At 47.9% G+C, this 22,994-nt stretch overlaps 1 protein-coding gene and 2 long non-coding RNA genes across 11 annotated transcripts in view; 1 reads left to right on the forward strand and 2 right to left on the reverse strand.

The window, feature by feature from the left end:
- The window catches only part of LOC134482495 (uncharacterized), a 53,480-nt gene extending 53,099 nt beyond the window's left edge, over window positions 1-381 (reverse strand). For 4 of the 9 annotated variants that reach the window (XR_010058691.1, XR_010058683.1, XR_010058687.1 and 1 more), the window contains exon 1: window positions 247-381. This is a non-coding gene — a long non-coding RNA (uncharacterized LOC134482495). The other 5 variants (XR_010058692.1, XR_010058688.1, XR_010058682.1 and 2 more) reach the window with 2 other exon arrangements.
- Window positions 382-8,747: 8,366 nt separating this feature from the next.
- LOC103693946 (uncharacterized) lies at window positions 8,748-9,968 on the forward strand. The gene is made up of 2 exons (XR_596448.3): window positions 8,748-8,890; window positions 9,303-9,968. It is a non-coding gene; the product is annotated as an uncharacterized LOC103693946 (long non-coding RNA).
- Window positions 9,969-17,060: 7,092 nt separating this feature from the next.
- Hand2 (heart and neural crest derivatives expressed 2) lies at window positions 17,061-20,404 on the reverse strand. The gene is made up of 2 exons (NM_022696.2): window positions 18,934-20,404; window positions 17,061-17,537 (listed from the first exon to the last, which is right to left on the reverse strand). Exons 1-2 carry the CDS (start codon window positions 19,486-19,488, stop codon window positions 17,439-17,441), a joined length of 654 nt encoding a protein of 217 aa, NP_073187.1. The 5' UTR covers window positions 19,489-20,404; the 3' UTR covers window positions 17,061-17,438.
- Between the last annotated feature and the right edge of the window lie 2,590 nt (window positions 20,405-22,994).

Consider the following 22,994-nt stretch of genomic DNA (forward strand, 5'->3'; position numbering starts at 1 on the left):
GAGAATCAGAATCAGAACCGAATGGAACGCTTGAGTAGGCCAAAAACCGGCTGCGTCCTGCTGACCTCCAACTTCCATCCCGAAGCTCCGAAGTCAAGGGATCGGCAGCACCCATGGTCCCGCGCAAAAGAGTCCCCTGGGAGAGCCGAGGCCGCAGGTCTGGGGCTCGCAGCTTCTTCCCCAGACGCCGACGCAGGGCCCAGTCCCCTTCCCTCCTTCCTCCCCTTCCCTCCGGGGTGAGCTCACTTCCTCCGGCGTCGCTCCATCCCCCTCGCCTGCATCCCGCTCCGGCCTCCAGATGCTGCCCAGTGGGTACTGACTCCCGGCCGGGCCTTCACTCTTCTCCTTTCTCCCCCTAGGGGCTTGTTGGACCCACGCCTCGGAGCCGGGTGGAATTCCTCCGGGAAAGGAGCGGAAATAGAAAGTCCAGAACCCAGAGGAGGCGGCTTCTCGCAGCCCCCGGCTGAAGGCCAGGCCTGTGTTCTTCCCGATGCCCATTTGACTCTGGGCCAGGGCCTGAGGCTCTTTCCCCTTTTTTCTTCCTTTCTTCCCCGCCCCCTTTCGCCCTCTTTCTCTCTTCGGTTCATTCGTGTTTTTGAAAATCATATGTAAGAGCATTAAGAAGAAAACAATTTCGCGTTTGAAAGTCGGCAGCAGCAGAGCGGGGTATTACAAATAGGATGGGGTTTAATTAGCTGGTAATACTCCTCTCATGCCCTATAATTAAACAGAGATTCGAGTGGCGCTTCAGGGCCCACAAGTGATTATTACAAGCATATTTTACGTTTACATTAAAACTCTGTCCCCGGAGTGTAGTACGGGATCTGACTCCATTGATTCGTATTTTAAAACTGAGCACGCCGGGTCAGAGTGCCGCTTTTCGGTAATGGAAGGCTGGTGTGTGCACACTGTTTGATTTCCATGGTTGCTTTTGATTCTTTTATCCTCCCTGTCTTGTTGATTCTGAGTGTCCCTTGCCCCAAAAATGCCCGAGCACCCACAGTCTCCGTCCCTACTGAGACCCACGGTGCCCGCGGGGTGGGCGCTATTTGTACAAAACAAGAGCAACTTGGGAAGGGACCTCCTCACTGTGTACAAAGGCATCCCCAGTACAAACTCAGAAACCTCAGTTCACACCTGAACAACCTCCAGCGCTCTCCTCTTTGCCGTTTCATCTGCTCACATTTCTTACAGGTTTCTTATTAATCCATTTTAGGCCCCTAGCAGACCTACAGCCTCTCTGCAGCCTAAGGGCAGGGCCAACAGATCCGTATCTAGCTGGCTTAGACTGGCAGTCCTCTGGACCCATATTCCCAAGCCCACTTCAGCGACTTCAGGCTTTAAAGGAAACCAATACTTGTGCTGTCACCAGATCCACCATCTTTGAATTAGAACTGCTTTCTTCTTAGAAACACTATTTTCTTAGCTCCAGGAGAGACTGGTCCAGTTTCCCTAGGCTGGCTCCGTAAAATATTAGCCAGCATGAAATATCTGATGGCTCAGCGGTTAAAAGCACTGACTGCTCTTCCAGAGGTACTGAGTTCAATTCCCAGCAACAACATGGTGGCTCACAATCTTCTGTAATGGGATCTGGGTGTGTCTGTAGACAGCTACGGTGCACTAATATAAATAAAATAAATAAATAAAATTTAAAAAAAAGAAAAAGAAAAAGCAACAGGTTCCAACAGCTGTCTTGGAACAGAATAAAAGATGAGACATTCAGGAACCAGTGGAGATAGGACTGCTCAATCATCTGACCCCCATGAGCATTTCCTATCTTCCCTCTTAACTCTCTATTCTGTCTCCCCTTAAAACAGTTCCCACTGAAACATCCTCTTTATTTATCTTTAATAAACAAGAGCTTCCTGGAAATAACTACCCACAGAAGGAAGATGAACCCAACTGCTCTCCTCTCCACTAATAAATGAGACTTGCTGGTCTAGAACTAGGAGCGTCTTCAAAGCCATCCTGTGGATAAATGTGGTGAGATGAGATGAAATCTGCAAGTTCACACCTATTGCTGATCTTAACTCTTTTCTTCTGTAGTCGCGTATACATATGCATGCAGATGCACATTTTCAGAAATGTACAATATACCCCTGTGAAAATATAACATTTGTAACAGTCTGTGCCGAGATGCAGAAGAGGAGAACATTTTAAAATTCTGAGAGCATCCTCTGGTTGGTCCTTGAAGACCAGACCTCCCTTCTGGGAGTAGAAAGAAAGAGACCTCCAGGGTGGAAAGCCTGAAGGGGGTGGGTGAGTAAGTAAGTTTCCTAAACACAGCCTTCATCCAGGTCTATTCACAGTCACATGATTCATTAGAATCCTTAATCCTCACGAGAACACAAGCATCAGACCCCCTGACCCTGCCAGTGAAACCTCATAAAACTGGCCAAGATGCTGGCCAACAAACGTACACGTTAATTGGAGTGACATGGGTCTTTGGCTTCTAGTCTGATGAACAGCTTTGGGACTGCAGGGGGCAGAAGGTTTGGGGTCCCTTTCACCACCAAATGCCCTTTGGTCCCACCAAGGCATCAGTTGAACATAATACTTGATCTGAAAACCAGTCCACTTTACTAGACAGCTTTCCCTCAGCAACTAAGGCAAAACTCTGTCCCTGGGTCTCTAAGAGCAGCAGGCAAAAACCTAAAAAAGGAAACAAAAACCTTTGTTGTTATTACTAATTCCGGTTCTATTGTTATGCAGGGTTGGGGGACAGTTCAAAGTGAAAACAGACACATTCTCGTTACTAGTAAGTGTGTAGCATTTAATAAATGTGTGTACTTAGCAGCCCCACCCCACCCCGACGACTATAGTCTTCTCAGGGGCTGGCACTGCATCCAACAACATTACATCAACTCGACATATAAAGAGAGTATGGCCTGATGCAGAACGGAGTGAGCCGGAGTCAACTTCACTACTTTCCTGCTGCAGAACTGGAAGTCAAACCACATTCAGAAAGCAGAACCACTTCATCTCTTGCAATGTTTCCTACATGTGACATGCTTTTTTCTCTTAAAAATGTGTCTCCATCTGCATCTTTCAGATAGACAACAGTGAAGACATTGTCTTTGCATGTTGTGCGTATGGGGCTCTATGTCTCAGGGGGTCAAACCCAGGGCCACAGGCACACTGGGCAAGGGCTTCACCATCCTCCCACTGATCCAACTCTTCAACTTCTGTTGAATTGTACATAACAGAACATGGTTCTTACATTGCAGAATCTATCTCGATGATTTTATAGTGAATGTGTATCATCTAATCCTTTGCCTATCCATTTATAACCTGTGCAAATTAACTGCAGATGAGAACACTGTAAAAACTCTCTCAGAGTAAGAGAAAGTGTATTCATGACTTATTCGACGCGTAGCAATTTAGTTGTTTCCAATTTGGAGGGATGAAGGGATAGATGGTTGAGAAAGGGAATATTTAGCTTGTGCAAGGCCTGAGACTTAATCCTAAGCACCCAGAACAACACAAAAACAAAATCCACTTGAGTTGGAGAGAGGGCCACCCCAAATAACAAAAGGCACTTCCACAACTTGAGAACGGTATTTGACAATCTCTGTCTTTCTAGTTGTGTCTTTCACTCCCTTTCTTTGTTGTTTAGCACCATCAACAAAGACAGTCCAGTATGGAGTGTGGTCATGTGTTCTGTGTCGTAAAATTTAAATCTCAATCCAGATATGTCTTATACCACGACTAGACTTCATTTTCTGTGAGCCTCTTCCAAGCCTCCATAGATCTCCATCCCTATCTTTCAATGCTAGAACCCGTAGAAATGATACTGTAGAAATGATACTCTTCTTGGCTTCTCCATGCATTAGAAAGCTTAGAGAAGATTTGTAAGCAATGAGCAACAGTGGAAAAAAATAGCTGGAATGAATTTCTGCCTGTATAATGTGTATATGTTTGTGACTCACAAGAACATCATGCCTTTTCATTAAGAATATATCTCATGGGGTTAAGATTGTGCAGGCATGTAATCCCAGCACTTGGGAGATAGACATACGAGGAATACAAATTTATTTCAGAGTCAATCTGGATTACTGAGGCAGATCCTATCTTTACAAACAAATAAAACCAAGTAAGAAAATCTTACTGGGACATACAATAGCATGTTTAGCGTCTATTGTATACTGAAGAACTAGTTGCTCTCAGAATAGAATCTAAGATCTAAAAAGACATAATACACATTTTGTTTTGTTTAATGGGTTCTAAATTGCATATCTGACCAGGAAAGTGCTACTTTTATGAGAAGAAAAACATTTTAGATGAGATGAAAATGCATGATCTCTGATCTCCCCAGTTAGTTTAAAGCCACTTGCAGCTCCTGTTAAGATATTGGAAGGGTAGACTTGAAGGATTGAGAGTATTTAGTGCCACAAGGAAAGACTAAGCTACAACATAACTGAAAAAACAGTGTGTGACAGACGTTTTATAATGAAAAAAATTTTCTTTGGAAGAAGAGCCTTACCTAACCAACACCCAGTTATACATGTGAGAGTCCTCTGAGAGGGCTGTACATTTTGCTTCTTTGCCAAAATTCTAAAGGGGTAAAAGTTGGGCAACTACTTAGGAAGGAAAACATTGCTTTAATCTCAATCTCTCTCTCTCTCTCTCTCTCTCTCTCTCTCTCTCTCTCTGTGTGTGTGTGTGTGTGTGTGTGTGTGTTGTTTTCAGAAATAGACTCTTGCTATACCGTCCTGCCTGGTCTGGTTTGGAACTGGCAACTTTGATGATTCTACTGTACCCACTCTCAGGAGTATTCAGGTTATAAGCTTCTCACCATGCCTGGGTCAAACCTAAATTTTGAAAAAGGAAGAATAAAAACATCAAAACTAAGGGTGAATTTAGAAATCAAAGGAACCAACTAAATGTTTGGGGTCGGATAACCATTCACTTTCATTACCTCCAGGTAATTAAAGAGCGCTTGCATGCCAAAAATATTTTAATTTAGAACTGCTGTGGTCTTCAAGAACGTGCAAATAAACAAATCCACCCCATCAAGGGACACTGGCCCTGCAGTTCACTCTGATGTTTATGTCTCCAAAAGTTTTTCATGTTGTATAGTCCTGGCTAGTAAACAACCTGAACTGTTCTAGAGGCAAAGGTCAAGTTGCAAAATGAAAGGGACTCAAAAAGAACTGGTCGTATTTAAAGATACAGTACGTGGAAAAAACAAACAAACAAACAAACAAACAAACAAACAAACAGGGAATGAACTCTGCTCTGCTCATTTCTGCAAATCAGCAGATCCTGTCCCAGACAGGTTGTCTTTCCCCACAAAACAGGTGCTTCTGTGATAGATCCTATAGAAGGACTCTAGGAAGTATCTCATATAGTGACTTGGAGAAAGTACAAGCCTGAGACCCCAAAAGTAGCAATAGGGGGAAACAGTTGGGGTAGGAAGGAAATGAAAGGGAGTTGAAAGAGCCCTTGGTTTCCCCCAGCTGTTGGAACATATGGTGCCAGGGTTTTTCAAAGATGACAAAGGATAGACAGTTAAACTCCTTTTCCCCCCTGAAGAATGCCTTCCCAACAGATAAAGATAAGTCTTCAGGCTGAAATCTGTCCTCCTCCGGGGAACAAACAGAGGTCACTATTTTTTTTTTTCATAGTTTGGTAAAAATAACAGGGCATTTATGAAAGCAACAGAAGTTAAGGTGTTTGTGCTAAAAATAATCCATCCAGGACCAGGTCAGACCTTGGGTGGGAAAAATATTCCTTCCAGGACCAAGTCAGACCTTGGGTGGGACCATCCGCTCCGGGTCTCCATATTTCATGTTTTATAGACAGTCTTTTTCCTAAAGGATATACTTTCATTAGGCTATAAATGCTCCCTCAGATGAGAGAGGGAGAGGTGTGTGTGTGTGTGTGTGTGTGTGTGTGTGTGTGTGTGAGAGAGAGAGAGAGAGAGAGAGAGAGAGAGAGAGAGAGAGAGAGAGGGCTCTAGAGGCAGGTGTGATGGTTAGGGAGTGTGTGTGGGTTGAGCAATAGGTAGGTAGCATTCTGGTGCAGGGTGTGCCACTCTTCTACCCTGGCAGAGGCCTCCCTTTCCTAGTTTTCAGGTTCCTCCTCTGAAATTCCCCAAGTTGCTCACGTGTGTGTGTGTGTGTGTGTGTGTGTGTGTGTGTGTGCGCGCGCGCGCGCGCGCTCAAATTTGTTAAATTTTAAATGTTTTTAAATTTTATTTTTCTTGGCTATTTTATGTATTTATATTTCAAATGTTATCCCCCCATACAAATTTTTAAATTTTATTAGTTGTGTTCTTACTGTTGGGGACTTTTCAGTTCCAGTTACACATTGGTCCCTGGGTCAGTGAAGTAAAAGACTTCAAAGCTTAAGAAACCTAGCTGGCATCTCCAGAGTTGAGTATTCGTGTCTCCTCCTCCTTTGTTTCAGCCTGAAGAAGAACGAGAGACACTCATGCAGTCTCCTTGGCCATTGCTAGCTTCTTCCTGCACCTTCTCAAAGTGAGTTGGACTTCGCTACTACCAGCTTCCAATGGAGGCCTCTGTGAGAACGGTTAACTCCCCTCTTCTTCGCACTCACAAGTCGGAAGCAGTTTAAAAATTATTGTAAAACATCGCCTAGATGATATGTAGTCTTGGCCAGATTAGCAATCATATCCGATGTTTAAAACACACCCTGAATTGTGGTCCTGTTTCATTAGGGAACTGCACCCAAAGGAGAAGAATTGGAGCAATAATTACTTCCTTCTTGGAAAAAAATGTTTCTAAAGAAAGCATTGGAATCAAGGACGAGTTAGGTAATGTATATTAAAAAGGCAAGCAAGTCGCTGTCGTTGAAACCCAATCACAGTTCGTAGTTCAAGGCAAACTGCTTTTAATTGACATGGTGTATATTCGCCTGCTCGTCTCAGGGCTGCCCTGGCAGGGACGCCCCAAGAGTATTTATTTCTAGGGTGGAAACAAAACAACCACCCCCGTCTACCGCGTTAAGAGAGCGCTCCAAGATGGACTGCCGGAGAAAGGCTTTTTGACCCGGGTGGAAATTAGTCATATTGACAGACGCGCAGGAAAGGTAAATTACCCGGCGCGCTGACGTTACGCAGAAGCGCTCCGGGATCCGACTGCGGCGCAGCGCGGAGGGGGCTGGCTAGAGGCTCCCAGTTCTTTGCCCCAGATTTCCATCAAGACTGTTAGCTTCTCCGGACCTGGGGTTTCAATGAGAAGGCGACCAAGCAAGCCCTAATAAGATGTCTGACAGGGAAAAGATAAAAAATAATAAAGCAAACACAAAGTGAGAAACGATTTACCCTTTTTGAGCTGGGGCGTGAGCAAAGTACAGGACCAAGAGAAAAGGCTAGTAAAGTCTGCAGAGGGAAGAAAGGGGGAGGAAGCAAGAACTTTGAAGCTGGAGAGCCTAGAGCCTAGGCCGCCACTTGGGAGGTCCCGGCCTCAGTCTGGCCAGGCCAACCGTACCCCCGGGAGGATCGGGAGGATCGGAGCTAGGGCGGGTCACAATTACACCTCGGCTCCAGGCGAGGGTTTAAAACCAAGTGGTGGGGACTGAAGTCTGGATGCAAGGCCCCCGCGGTCATCAGAGGGGTGGGGGCAGGCCCGTGCACAGGAACCTTTTACAAGACATGTGGGTACAAGAAAACAAAATCAAAATAAACTACTTTCATCCATCATGGCCAATGAAAATAAAAGCTGTCTTGTAGAGGAGGTGAGGGGTCGTTTTGAAATTCAGCGTGTTTTGTTTTTCTATAAAGAGTTTTTCGATTTTCCACCCGACAATTGAGGCTGGAATTGTCAGGGGAGGGGAGAAAGGACTCTTACATGGGCAGAGGTGGGTGGGGTTGGGTTCATAGGTTTACCCAAGTATGCGCAACCATACTTCTTAGTGCCTCAGATGGCAGCAACATAGGTCTGTCTAATGGTCCCATCTCATTTCTTTCCAAAAATTAGACTCCAGAAAGGGAAGATTGGAAGGCATTAAAAGTGTGGCATCTAGATTTGACCAAAGGGTCTACTCCAAGGATAGTCATTGTGGCCACTCTAGTCAGGAGGAGCAGCGTTCTCCTCATGGCTGTAGGGTTGGGGCCTCCCCACCTATTTCCGTACATGGTTCCTAGGCTTAAAGGAAGGAGAGAATCAATTGCTTGGGCTTTGCTGTCAGGTTGTCCGGGTGAAGAAGGAGATGACCTTTCACAGGCAGTGTCCCCACCCTGTAGAGGTGGCCAGTGGCTTGTCTGGACATTGCGTGGTGTTTTATTTTTAGTTTTCCAAACGCTCCTGACAGACTCTTATCCAGAAAGTTTGTGGGAGAAGCATGGGGGTGGGGTGGGGTGGTACTAGGGTGTTTAAAAGGACATACTGGGGTGTTTAAAGGAAAATAGAACAAAATGCGCGCTTTAGATTCCTCTCCGGGTTTTCTGATGTTTGGTCTAAAAAAACCGCGCCAAGATTCACTTTTAAGAAAACCTTGGAGGAAGGGTGGGTGGGGCCTAGAAACCGCTCTCTGCTGAGCTCAGAATCTGGTGCCTCAACTTTTCTTTCCCTTCTCTTCGGCCACTGCCCCTAGTCCAGAGCTGGCCAGAGTACCTCTTCCAGAGAAGTTCCAAAGGATAGAGTAAGGGAGGAATCTCTGTTGCTTCCGCAGAGCAAAGGTTTAGGACATTTCTGAAATTACTTTTAAAGAACAGTTTACACTAAGTCCATATTTCTACAGCACGATTTGCTGTGGGAGTGTTGTGTAGAAACTTTGGCTTCCACCCGTCGTCCCCTCTCACCTTGAGTCCAGTCTCACCTCGCGGATCGCTGCTCGAATCCCTGCAAAGTACTCTCTTCCTCTTCCTGAGGGTGCTTGGCTTCGGCAAACTCTCACCCATCTTCAACGGACACCGACCTTCGCGGTAAGACCCAGCCTCCCTTCCTAGGACTTCGGACTGCTTCTCCAAAGAGTTAAGCTGGCTGGAGCCGGGACAGGCGCCTTCTGTTTCTTCCTTTATCTCCCACCCTCCCCGCCCCCAGCTTTTCCACTCCAGAGTGTGTGACTCGTGGGGTCCACCTTGACTTACCCTAGCCATCGGCTGCCTCACCCCGCCACACCCCTGTCTCTCTACCTACCCTGCATCTATGGTATGAATGGCCTTCTCGAGTCCAAGATGCACAAAGGAGAGGAAGTGCAGAGAAAAGAGGAAGGGAGGGGGTGGTGGTGGTGGAGATAAACCTAGCATACACACACACACACACACACACACACACACACACACACACACACACACACTCAAAACCAACTTTGGAGTTGGACTGTTTCTATTTCAGACGACACGACCTGGATGAATGGAGTATCCGGAGAAGGTTTTTGAAGACGTTTAGGAGGAAGGGTGAGTTTTCTGTTGAGAAACTCAATCTGCCATACAGTAGCAGCCCCATCTGGGATCTGTCACTGCTGACAGCACCACAGGGCACTGCCGTGATCTTCTGCACAGCCTGCACTCCCCGAAATACCCTCCTTAATCAAAGGATGTCTGCGCGCCAGCGCTCAGCTGACCGCGCCGAAGCCGAGAGGCCTACGGGTCCACCCATCCCGCCCCCTTCCCAGGCTCACAGCCTCCCCCAACCCCGTCTTTCCAGAGCATTAATTAAAAGCGGAAAAAAGACAGAGGCTGATGTCATTGCTCTCAGATCATAAACGTAAGAGTCATCCTGTGAGAATCCCTGAAAATGACTTTAATGAATAATTTCAGAGACAGTTATGGCTTTGGGTGATTACTGAGCGAGAATATGAAAACCAGATTTTCAAGGGAAGGCGATGGTCAGGCGGTCTGACCGCCACCCCCACCCCCCCCATTAAAACCGCATCAGTTTTTCTTCTTCCTCAACTACTACTACAAACTTAGATTTTTGTTTCCAGGGTTTTTTCTTTAAAACTAAAGCCACAAGCAACACACACACACACACACACACACACACACACACACACACACACACACACACACACACAGCATTTCTGTTTTATCCCAAAGACAAAAATATCAGTGCCAAGCAACAGTTGCAATCTATCTTAAAAAGAAGGCTCTGGTGAACGGCCATTGGTTCCTGTCTTTTCCGAAAGGGCGGGATTTACTGCCATCTTGGTTTAGAATACTATCTTTTCTGGCCCCTTCTAGGCAATATGCTTACTGAAGTTTGAACACTCTGCCCTTTGAGTAAGCACATTGTTTGTTTTAAGTGAAATTTTGCTGGCTGATCAGCAAGCATCAGGATGACAAATAATAGGCTTCTGCAGGTCTCCATGACTCTTCAGTACCTGCTCACCAATGCCTGAAGGATGGCGCGGTGTTACAACAGGGGATTACATTTTGAAATCATAGTCATAAGAGAAGCATTAAGTTAGTTGGGTCCAATGGGCTGTGCATTAAAAATATTATTTGAAGTTGAGTTTAATGGCATATGCCTGTAATCCCAGTGTTTGGAAGTCAGAGGCAAGGGGATTGTCATGTTTTGAGACTTTGTCCTGATAGAGCATTTTGGGTAAGTCTGTGCTATCTTAGCAAGGTCCTACCAGATGCAAACACACTTTGGAAAACAAAAATTACTCAAGAAAGCAGCTGAGGCATCAGTTGGAGACTAGAATTGTCTACTACTCCATGCTCTTTATTTGAAAGGCTCACCTTCCTGTGGACCTAGCTTCTTTGGTCGTGTATATACATGGGGAATCTCTGGGCACACAATTTGACTCCACCCTCATATAATTTTTACCTGGAACAAGAAAACACTGTAGGTCAGAATCACGTGGGTCTTTGTGGTTTTGATGGTTGAGAAATTTGGTTGTCTGAACCAACCAGATTACAACACTAAGGCAGACCTTGAAGAACCCACCTGGCAACACTCTCAAAACCAGGCTCTGAGGCTTTGCTTCCTTTGCTTCTCAGCCAGGCCAAAGTCCTGATGTCACTAAAGATCAATTCTTCAATCCACACACTAGAGTGTTTCCCTCACATGCAGAGGACAGGAATGAATGGAAATGGGAAACTCAAGGTGACATTTTCCTCTGACTTAGAGAAAACTGCCCCTCCCTAGTCTGGATCACAAGAAGATGTGTGGAGTTTGTTCTGTAGACTTGGTTCAGTCTGTTGTGACGAACTTTTGGGGATTCTCCATTCTCCAGTTTGTTTTTAGATCCTCAGTCCCCTTATGTGGAGTTTGACATTTTATCTGTTCCCTCAAACCAATGCTGTCTTCTTTCCCTCTAAATCCAGTGCAGGCTCTGACTAAACAGGCTGTTTGCCCTCTTGAATTTATGAGAAAATAAATCCCAAGCTGCTACAAGGCATCAATCACTGGCCAAGGTAAACTGAGATATAGCACGATACATTCCATGGCCAATTCTCTTGAAGGCTGTAGACTTTAATAATGGAGGCCTTGGCCTGGTCTTTCTTCATATTCGATACTGTCACCCTTACCCACACCAGACAATATTTTTGGTGGTTCAAGGAAAACATTCCTAAGATTCTGAACTAATTGTGGCGGTTCTAGAATTTTCTGCAGGGGTTTTAAGAATTGCAAGCTCTGAAATGAAGTTTCTGGCCTATCCAATCAGGATTTTTTGGAGGCTTGGATGAAATATGGGTGAATTTGTAATCTTGTTATTTCTCTGGGGAAGGGAAAGCCCCATCCTAGACAGTTCAGATAATGAGTTCGGCACAGCACCTGCCCTGCCAGTCAGCAGCTTAGCGGGGTCAGAGGTCGTGAGCATCTAGGAATCTTACACAGATCTCGTTCTTCTGTTCTGGACACCGCAACACAGCAGAGGACAAAGCTGCCCACGCTAGTCGCGTGTCATGCTCAAGAGGTGTCTCCAGCTGGCCAGCTGCCACTAGATCTATTACACTCTAAAGCAGGTGCAGAGGTGCAGTCTCAAGAGAAGTGATGTTCTGTAATCACTTCTGCCAGGTCGTCCCCTAAGGCAGAAATTTCCACCATTTTTGATCACAAGAACTGTATAACACAGCCCGATGCTGTGGGCAGGACACTAGATACCTCTAAAAAATTTCCTGCGTGTCGTTTGGCCACATAAGGGCTACTCATAACCACGTGAGTCCCCATTTTGCTCTGGCTTTCCACCACCACCACCACCACCACCACCACCACCACCACCACCACCACCACCACCACCACCAAGCTGCCTCTATTGGTGTTGGGAAGCAGCGCTTGGTTCCTGGGTAGCAAAGGAGCGCTGATCGGTAGGAACCAAAGGTCAACGGCTTTTCTAAGAGGGATGCACAAGACAGAGAGATTTGGAAGATTTCAAGTAAGCATCGCCAACTGGCCCCTCCTCTCCCCCAAACAAGGAAAGCAAAACAAGACAGAAAAATGTTCCCGGATAAAAATATATCTATTTAGAAGGTCTCTCCGCGCAGGCGGATGGGGCTTTCCAGCTGCCTGCCTGGCCCCGGGAGGACTTGGCCGCGCAGCCGCCGATTACACCCAGCTAGCTCTGCTGGGATGGCTCCGGGCCGTCTGCCCTGACGTCAGCGAGCCTCAGGGCCTCGCTGCGGCGAGATAGCAAAGCGCGGCCGGGAGCGGGCCCGGCACTAATCACTCCCAGATGTCCCTAATAGCGGAGATAAAGACGGTCCGAGAGGCCGGGAATAAATTTGTAATCAGGCCTCTACCATCTGATCATCAAAGCGGTCCAAATACCGGAGAAATTTGGAGGGAATGTATATGCAGGGGGTTGTTGCTCTCGCTTCTGCAAGATTACTGACTTGGGCCGGGTGAAACGGTGAGAATCTGCGGAGCCGGTGAGAATCGGGGGGCGGGGGGTTAGAATTGTGGGCGTGAGTCCGGGACTACGTTCCATTTACTTCCAGGAGGCTGGCCGGCCAAAGGCTCTGGCCGTTCTAGGCTAATGACTGGAGCAGACAGTTGCTATGCTTCGAAGCACACCGGCTGGGTGGTGAGGCGGCGCTTTTTAGAACTGTCCGGCCCCCGGAAACGTGAGATTGGTTTCCTTTTTTGGAACAGCCTCCTTTCTTCCTCTTTTAAACAGTTAAAAATATCTAACGGATCTCTTCCACACACCCCGATAATCTCCACAGGGGCAATTTAGGCTGCTGGGGGGGCCTCCAGCCCGTTTCTGAACCCCAGTCTGAGAGCGGTTCCTTGCGATTTTTCTTTCTGTCCACAAGATCCGAGGGCTGGGACAAGAGCGGAAAGGAGACATGCTAGTGCCCTCTCCTCCTGCGGAGATCTGGGCCAGAGGATTTGACTTTCAGAGGCTCCAATTCTCCTAGGTTAAAATAATCATGCCAGGGACCGGATTCAGTAGTCCATAGTGTTTATGCACCACAGATTTCCCTTTCAAACAAACTCTGTTTTGGGCTCCCCAGCCGACCCTTCTTCCAACTCGGAGTGCGTAGGTAGGGCTCGCGCACTAGAAGCAAGATAAATGAAAGGCGGCGGTGGAAGATAAGCCACAATACCCACACAAACGATCTGAGAAATGGCATATGGGAAAAGATTCAGGGTTCGTGGAACAGATTTCTATACTTTGTAGGCCCGCTGTTCTCATGCAAGTCCAGGCTTCGCTCCATCCCTTGCTCTGTTTGGTAGCCCTGTGACGCAGTTCAGGCCCTAGCACCTGATCCCGGTTCTCTGCTCAAAGTCTGGGGGTGGGGTAGAGTAGCCCCAAGCTCTTGCCTCCCGCAATTTTGCATTTGAGATCACTCTCCATTCCTCACACCTCTTCCTTTCAAATTTGAAATCCTAAATTGCCCCCTGCCCCCTGCCCATACTTTGACACCAGGAGAGACTGGCTTTGAGATTCTCTGCGGCTGGGGGTGGGGGGGCAGAAACCAGCAGAACTACAGGTAAGGGAAGCAGATTGGGCCATCATTCCACCGGGAAGTGAGGCAGACACATTTTTAAAGGGTCACGGAGAGTGGCATCGCCGGTGACACTGCTGCACCCATTTTTCAACGCTGAAATCAACTCACCAGCAGTTCCTTCTACAATCTAAATTCTGAACCCTCCCCTCAAAGAAAATGCTGCAACAGAACTAGCCAGAAATTCCTGCTTACTCAGTGTGTCTCTAGGTTTTCGTAGGCATGCACAGTCCCACAGTGACCTAGCTATCATTTTGGACAAGCTGTCTGGTAGCTGCTGTCAGTGTCTGTGGGCTGGGAGCAAACGTCCTAGGAAAGCCAGCCGTGGAGGATACTGACTGAGGTCCACTCTGAGATTTCCAGACTCATTTCCAAGCTGAGAGAGAGAGAGAGAGAGAGAGAGAGAGAGAGAGAGAGAGAGAGAGAGAGAGAGAGAGAGAGAGAGCAGCCTGTCGGTGCTGCAGGGTTATCAGACCTTAGTCCATGCAGAGGTCTGGGGCTGAGCTCTGACAGCCAGATCGACCATCAATTTACCTTCTGTGCCCCAACTTCCCATTTAGCTTTTAACGTCAAATCCTACATGTTTTGTCGGCTCCGGCCTGTCTAGAACGCTTGTGAATTCGCTGCAGGAGTGATTGCTCTTAACAAAATGGCAGCAAACACATTATCCGAGCAATTAAAGCAGAGGCCCTTTAGCCATTCCCACAAGCAGAATCTCTCTCCTCCACCGCCTTTAAACAAAGAATAAAAAGTGTGTAGCTGAGAAAAAGCATAGAATCACTGCAGAAATCCCCCCCCCAGCACACTAGCCCACCCCATGGGAGTTTGACAAGGCAAAATATGTGGCTGGGGATGTTGGAACAGTTTAGATTCCAGACGGAGGAAAGGATTATCTGTATGTTCTGCAGGTTGAAGGGTCCAGCTAGTTTAGAACTGTGTCCAGTTAACTGGTTTGCTCAGCTGAGGCATTTGGAGCATCTGGGCTTTCAACTGGCTTTAGTACTAAGTCAGCTGGATTCTAGCCAGTTGGGTTTCCTGGACGGTTGGAGTGGTAGGGTGGATTCAACGTTGGGGCTTAGTACTGACTTGGGGGGAGAGAGGCCTCTGCAGCTCAATGACTCTAGATAGTCAACAGGGATGGATGCCTGGATTGCCAGTCCAAACGCACCAAGATTAGTAAAATGATCACCTATGAACAGTGCACTAGGATCTTTTGATTCCCTTGTGCTGGAATTTAATGAAGCAGAACAGCTGATTAAACCAGAATCCATTAAGGCCTAGAAGAGAAGACAAAGGCATGCACAGGCACACAAGCTCATGGTGACGATAACAGATGTGTTTAGGTGGTAACCCATCTCATCTCTGTCCATTCTAGAACCCTCTTAGATTCCTTTCTTCTAGCTCTAAAACATGGAATCTTTCTTCTGAGCTGCAAGTGAGCTAAAAGTGAAGATGCAGAAGACCTCTGCAGGCCAAAGGAGAGAGCCGCTTGGTCAAACAGACAATGGTCCAGAAAGCTACAGAAAACCTGGCCAACCATCATCCCCATGCTATAAACAAAGGCATGTGTCTGTAAACACAGCCCCTTGCCCACCAGGTCGGCCCAGCATCGGCTGACCTAAGGGGAGAAAGTTCAGATCGCTTTGGCCTAGTTGTTCTAACCCCTCGCCCTCCTGTTGTCAGCCATCCGCAGAAGTCCGAAACACCACTCACACCCGCCCCCCCTCACCCACGAAGGGCTGGGCTGGCTGACTGAAGACCACCCGGGTCAGGGAAGCCAAGAGTGAGCCGTGGGAACGAGGGTTTGTGCCTGGAGGTAAGGTGTGAATATCACCCCAAGGATGGCTAAAACTGGAAACCCTTAGGCAAGGCTCTACAACACCAGACTTCATGAAAGTCTGGTCATGGAACTTCATGAAACAAACCACGTTTAAATACTTTTCATCTCCCCCAGTTTTCCACCCATTCCTAATAGCACTTCAGCTTCTTTGATTTCTAGAACCAGGAGTGAAGCTCTGTTTAACCTAGGGAAAAGCGGCAGTACAGGACCCCAGAACAGCAAAGCCTGGTGAAGTTCTAGGGGTCCACTATTCAGGGGTAGGTTGCCACTTGCTCGAGCTGCAGCTTCGAAGACTCCAGACACCGAGAGCAGTTAATATTGAGTTCCCTGTAGCTCCTTGTAAATCTAACCCAACCCCTTGCCCCCCTTTAAATCTGTGGTCTTGTTCGCGATTTCTTACTTGACGTAAAATTCCTTGTTACCTAATCATAGACTCTTTTCAAAAGACTCCCCTCCTCCACCGCCGCTGCTCATATGAGAATCTTCCAATCTGGACAGCTAGCTAAACCCCCTTTCTCTTTTTTCTCTCTCTTAAAAAAAAAAAAAAGAGAGACTTGGATAAAAGCCCTGTACTTTGAACTAAAGGCCTCAGACTATGCCTGTAATAAGGCCTGGGATCCTCCTCACACCTCCTCCACAGGAAAGAAAAAAAAATGCTCCCTAAACACAAAATGAAGAACCAGGCACAGGGCTTCCGATATATACCTATAAAACAAGGCCACCTAAACCTTCTGCACGTGGCCGCAGATCCTTCTCTCAACCAGATACTCCTAAAGACCACTCAAAGCTCTCCTGGGAGCTTCGGCAAGAAGAGGGGACGGGGTAGAAGCCCAGGTCTTTGGTCAGGATTTTCACCAGGACAGTTTGCTTCAATAATAGCTCATTCATCTAGGGAGCCTCGGATCAAGTTGATTGATTAGAACCACTGACTCTTTTAAATAAAGTTGGAGGCAATTACGATAATTTAGTTTACTTCTGAATATTTTAAATATTATGAAAACAAATATAACAGCTTTGTTTTCAAAATTCTTTTGAGGTATCACCCATGTAAAGATTAGGGTTTTTTTTTTTTTGTAAAAAAAACACACAGTGGTTTATTGAATACTTACAACGTTTACACCTTCAATATTAATTAAATTCCACTTAGTTTTGGAGGACAGAAGCGCACAAAACAAGAAGCCAGTGGAAATGTCTTCGACTAGGGAACAACGACATTTGAAATGTGACAGCACTAGATAACCGACCCGAAAGAAATGTTAGCGGCCCTGTTTTCTGCTTTGAAATAAAACTTTATAACCCCCAGGAATATTTATATCCAAAGGCCGAGTATTAAAAAGATACACTTCATATATGCACTAGTGTCCACTTTTTTTTTATCTGGAAAGAGTTGGGTAAAGGGGCGGGGGGGGGATAACGCTGGTGTCTACACAGCCAAGAGGGAACATTCACACACACAGAATGACGGGGTCCCTTACCACACGGGAGTGTCCTCTTCATATTAAAATATGGAATGCTTTTCTTCAAATATCCACTTTTTTTTGAGAGGGAGGTGGGGAGCAGATGCCTCAAAGGTTGGGGGGGGGGCAGAAAGAGGGAAAAGGAAATTGCACATAAATAAACCGGATGATCCAACTGCAAGAAGTCCTCAGAACAGAGACCAAGGGCTTTCGGGGAGTCCTGGGTCAGCATCTGGCGCCTTGGCCCCCGGCTCACTAGCTCTCCTCTTCGTCACTGCTTGAGCTCCAGGGCCCAGACGTGCTGTGGCCAGCCTGTCCGGCCTTTGGTTTTCTTGTCGTTGCTGCTCACTGTACTTTTCAAGATTTCATTCTAGACAGAAAGGGGGCGAGAGGGAGAGAAACGAAAAGAGACCGTCAGAGAGAATGCCTGGTCCTATCCACCTTAGCTCTCCTCGGGCTAGAGGACTCACAGTTGGAGGGAACCCCTAAGGAAGGGAATGGTGCGGGTACCGGCCCCTGCAGAAAAGTGCTTTAGCTGCCGCCCAGGCCTCCTCTCCAAATGCTCAAGGACCCAGTCAGCAAGTTTATAAACAACCGGCAGATCTCTAGTTGTTTACAGAGAAGCCTAGGTTCTTATTACTGCCATTGCAGGAGAGGAAGCAGAGGCCAGTGCTAAATCTGCCTTCTGTTTTCAATAGCGAACCCACATCCAAAGGCCCCGCTGCTCTGGCCAGGGCCTCTCTCACCAGCCAGCAGCAGCACTATACATTGAGTTCAGTAGTATGTCTCCTTCAAAGCCCTTGAAATCTCCGGTTTTTGGGAAGGTCATTCCATTATGTATGAATCAAAGGGCTGCAAGCCACAAAAAAGAAAAAAAACAAAAAACAAAAAACAAAAAAAAAAAACAAAAAAACAACCAAAAAACAAAAAACAAAAAAACAAACAAACAAAAAAAAAAACACACACACACACTCACACACAAAAACAAAAAAACCTCCACAAATGGAAGTGTCTCCTAGGTCCTTCCTGGTCATGGCCATATCCAGAACACACCATTACGAGATCACTATAAGTGGCTCGGAGTAATTTCATGTTGGAGTTGGTAACAATGACTATAATGTGTATTTCTTTTACTCTTAAAACGCACAAGCTCACTCAAATTTAAAAATACTCGTGAATTACTGGGGGGGATTTACGCTCTACCATTACTGCCAAAGAGAAATTAAACCTGTATTTTTATGTTAAAAGTACTTAGTGTTTACCGTTACCTCCCGTGTGCCCTAGCAATGCGACCAAGTATAACATTTTCTTACTGTTCAGAGTCAGAGGCAGCCTCGGTTTTTGAGTGGGGAATGCGATCAATAGGGGACTAACTGGAACCGAGAGGGTAAGTCTCTTTAGAAATATTTAGAAGAAAGGTAGTGTTGGAAGCCAAAGATAGCTCTAATAAACACAGAATGAAGGGACCCGACCAGTGGCGACTGGGAGATTAGTGATTCTCTACATTTTGGGAGGTCGATCCTAAAAGACTGGAGGAGCTTGGAACCTCGAAGGAAGACCAGAAGCGCGGTCGTTCTGCTGCTGACATTCTCCCTTCCTTACTTTTGAGGAAACCATCCCTACTTCACAACCTGGTGAAAGCAACTTCGGCTCACCACGCAGTCAAAGAATGCGACATACAATTTCTCAGCCGGATTGGAAAGACCAGAACAGCGGTCCCCCAAGAATCCCGAGCCCCTCTCCGCCCTCTTCTCCCTAGTACTGACCAGCTCTTTCTTCCTCTTCTCCTCTTTCACGTCGGTCTTCTTGATCTCCGCCTTGAAGGCCTCCGCCTCTCCGTTCTGGTCGTCCTTGGCCAGCAGATCCATGAGGTAGGCGATGTAGCTGGTGGCCAGGCGCAGTGTCTTGATTTTGGAGAGTTTGGTGTCGGCGGGCACGTTGGGGATGCACTCGCGCAGCTCGGCGAAGGCGCTGTTGATGCTCTGAGTCCTGCGCCGCTCCTTGCGGTTGGCGGTGCCCCGACGCTTCACCGGGCGCGGCCCCCCCAGGCCGGGAGGCCCGGCACCGGGCGGCACTCCCCCATAATGGGAGTGGTCCAGGCCCGCGGCACCGCTGGCGTACTCGGGACTGTAGGACAGGGCCATGCTGTAGTCGGGGGGCGACATCTCCGGGTGGCCAATAAGCCAGCCGTGGAAATAGGGGTTCTCCTCGTGACTGCAGCGGCTGGCGGCGGCAGCAGCAGCGGCGGCTGCGGCTGCGGCGAACGGGTAGCCCTCATGGTGCACCACGGGGTGGTGGGGAAAGCCCCCCACCAGACTCATCTCGCCTTCCGTGGCCCTCCACGCGCCCCAGCGTGCGCGCAGCCCCGCCGTGCCCTCCGATCGGGCTCCGGCCTCGGCGATCGGCGGCCTCCCCCACCCCCCACCCCCCAACCCCCGGGCTCCCGGGCCGGCCCTGCAGCCGCAGAGGGGGCCGCTGTAGCCCGGGGCCCGCGCCTGGCCCGCGGGGCCCGCCTCAGCTGTGCCGCGGCCGCCGGTTCCCCATGGGGCGCGGCGAGCTGGTCCCGGCACCGTGCGCCCTTGGCCGCCGCCTCCGCCCGCCCGGCTCTACAGCCCGCGCGCTGGCTCCGGCTTTCCCCGCTGCCGCGACCAGGCGGAGCGCTCCGGTGCTCATGCAAAAGTGCCGGCCGGCTCCGGCGAGGCTGTCCGGTAGATGCCGGGCGCGGGACTCCTGACTCCGAAGCTGACCTGGTATCCCGGGCGAGTCCGAGCCGGGGCTTGAGGAGCCGGCACGGCTGTGCCGGGAGGCGGTGGGGTCGCTACTCAGCGTGGAGCTACCTCCGTGCGACCCTCCCCTTCCCGCCCCTTCCCCTCCCCCCACCAGCTCGTGGGTTCTTGGGCGCTTATTGTTTTAATAAAAATTATTTGGTTGTTGTTTTGGTCCTTGAGTGTGATTTGTTTTTAAAGCTGCGAGTAACGTGTCCGTCCTCGCTCCTCTCAGGCTCTCTCGGAGGCTTTGCAGAGAGGTCTCAGCGCATCCATTTTCTAAGATCCTCTCCTTTCGCGACAAGAATCTTGGGCCCCTGAAGGCGCCTCGGAGCTGGGAAGCGGCGAATGGACTCTCGGAGGGGTGTGCACAGTGGCCCGGCAAGCTCCCGAGTGGCGGCGGCTGTTCTCCTGGGCTGGACGCGGTGAGGGGAGCAAGCAGATTTTCCCAGCCAGATCTCCATGTACAGCTACATCTTTAGGGCCGCTCGGGTTAATATATGTCGTCAGAGGCTCCTCACGCCAATCCCGGGGAGGCAGGGGCGGCGCCTCGCGCTCTCCGCAATAAAACTTTTTGATGTTCACGTTGCTAATTGCCGAGGTCCTCTTCTAGGATTGGTTGTCCACTCATAACCATAAGATAATTAAAACAAGGGGGGGCAGGGTTAAAAAAAACTTTTACCAGCCATAGGTTAATGCAAGTGTTTAACAGATGCTTCGCTATTAAAATATTTCCCCCCAATACTGAAGAATCTCAAACCAGGTACAGTATTATTTCACTTTCTTTTCTGGTTACAGGGGTGAGGTGAAGAGGGGAAGGAATACGGGTTATGCTTTTTCAACTGTTTTGTAGGTAACCGGGGTAGAAAAGTGAGCCGGCAGCCTCCGTTAGTTTTGTGCTGGGCTGGGGATGGGATTTGGGGATGGGTGAGTGGATGGTGGTGGTAGTGGTGGTGGTGGCGGCTGCGACAAGAATCTGGAGGTGGCGGTATGGAATCCCATAAAGGTGCAGTTGGGAGTGAGCCGAGTCTCTTTGACCAGGTTGGACCGCCAAGCGCTCTTTTGACCCGGCACACTTCAGAAAAGTTTCAGTGGCCTGTTTGCTTAGGCACTCAATTGGACGATTCAGGTTATGATGACAACTTGCAGGGCGCGTGGATGAGACCTTTAGTTTGTGCATGCACTCATTTTTTGCATAATTTTCTTGTGCAGCAACCCTAACGGAGATTGTGAAGGTTTTCAAAGTGGGGCACCTCGATTTCTCGAATCTGTGGTGTGGCGAATATCCGTGTTCTTCCGGCTTAACTAGCCTGTTTGGTAAGTAACTGAATAGTTTTTACAGCGTGTTCGGAGCTTATTTTCTAGTTTTTACGAACAAACATATAAATATATCCTCTGCATTCCTGCTTCCCTCATAAAAGCGGGCATCTGTGGAAAGCAGGTTTAGTTATCGGAGGGGAGCCATTAAACCGACGTTTAAGAGGCAGGCAGGGAGGAAGGCTCGTGGATGTTTAGACTGCTTGCCTTGGCGATCTTGAACACATTAGAACGGAAAATGGATCCCTACTTGTAAGTCAGCGGGCCGCGGGGCACCTAGGCAGATTCCCAAGCAGCTCGGGTAAGGGAAGCCAGTGGAAGGAGGTGAAACCACCCTCAGGCCTGTGTGAGGATTTCTTCTACTCACCCACACGAAGGAGGTCAGTGTGTAACAGGGTGTCAACAGAAGCCCTTAGGCTGTAAATTTGATCAAATCGAGGGCTGGCCTTGTACCTAAAGAGGCAAGCAGCTGGGACACAAGTGACTCCACAGTGGGCATCTCTCTTTGGAGGCCGGAGCACTGTGGTCCCAGATATCAAAGAGAACCCCAGGCTAAGAATCCTGCATGGACAGTTCTTTCCATATAGTGATTCATCTCCTAGAGTGATTCTGTCTGGAAGGATTCTGATTCACATCAGAAGGAATCGGTGTGTCCATGTTCTTGCTCTCATGTTCTCCGGGCTGAGAACTAACTGCCCTGTTGCCCTGTGGTAGTATCATTGGGAGGTTTATTTTTATTTTTATTTTTTTTGTTTTGCTTTGTTTTTGTTAGTTTTTTTTTAAGACTTTAAAGCTAGGTGGTGGGAGAGGGGGAAAACTCAAAGGTTGTGGCCTTTCTTCTGCTTGCAAGGGGTCAGTTTCCCAGTCCCCAGCAGAGGGTCCTAAGACAGAACAAATCCAGGAAGGAAAGTAGCTAGTAGTAGTTTTGCTCATTGGCCCAGAGGCTGGTGTTTGGTAGCAGAACAAAATGACCTACATACAGCTCTGCTTCCAGCTTCGGTGGGTCTGCAGTTTGGGGTACAAGGAGAATCTTTTAAAGAACTTTAAAGAATGGCTTATTCAAGGAGAGAGTAGAGGTAATGTGGTGGAGAATTCTGTTTACATTTTCAGCAGGAGGGGTACCATGAATCAGTAAATACTGGTAGTTCAAGCCTCTGACATTTGATACATTAAAATTCTGTTTATAAAAAATATTTAGGCCTTGGGAACAGGTAGACTACCTAAGATGATTGTGTTGTGGCCAACGACAGATAAAAAATTATGAAAGGTGTTTCTTGACTGCCTCAGGAAATAGACTTGCATGGTGTTGGGAGATAGAAAAAGAATCCAGAGAAAGATAGGACTGGGGATAGAGAAGCTACCTACTCACTTGTAGCCTCAGGATTTAGGGATGGGAATTTGCAACTTTTAGCTTCCCCCCACCCCTCTTCCTGCTTTTAAAATTGAAACCACCACCACTACCACCAACAACAACAAAAAGAAGGGGTATGGATTCATAGCTCCAGATAGCATCATCACAAGTGATAAAAGAAATGGACAACATGGGGGCAGAAAGGGGGCTGTAAAAGATGCTAATCTGACCATCACTCCTCATTGACAGTACCATTATCAGTTAATTACTACAATCCAGGGGTCTAAACCTCAGAAACACAAACTTAAGAGACTAGAGTTGTAGAATAGCAGTCTGTAGGTGACTGGAGAGAGGGGACCAGTGGGTAAGTTTTGATGGCATCTACCAAGTAGTA

This window comes from Rattus norvegicus, chromosome 16 (genome assembly GCF_036323735.1).
Source record: "Rattus norvegicus strain BN/NHsdMcwi chromosome 16, GRCr8, whole genome shotgun sequence".
Taxonomy (NCBI): Eukaryota; Metazoa; Chordata; class Mammalia; order Rodentia; family Muridae; genus Rattus; species Rattus norvegicus.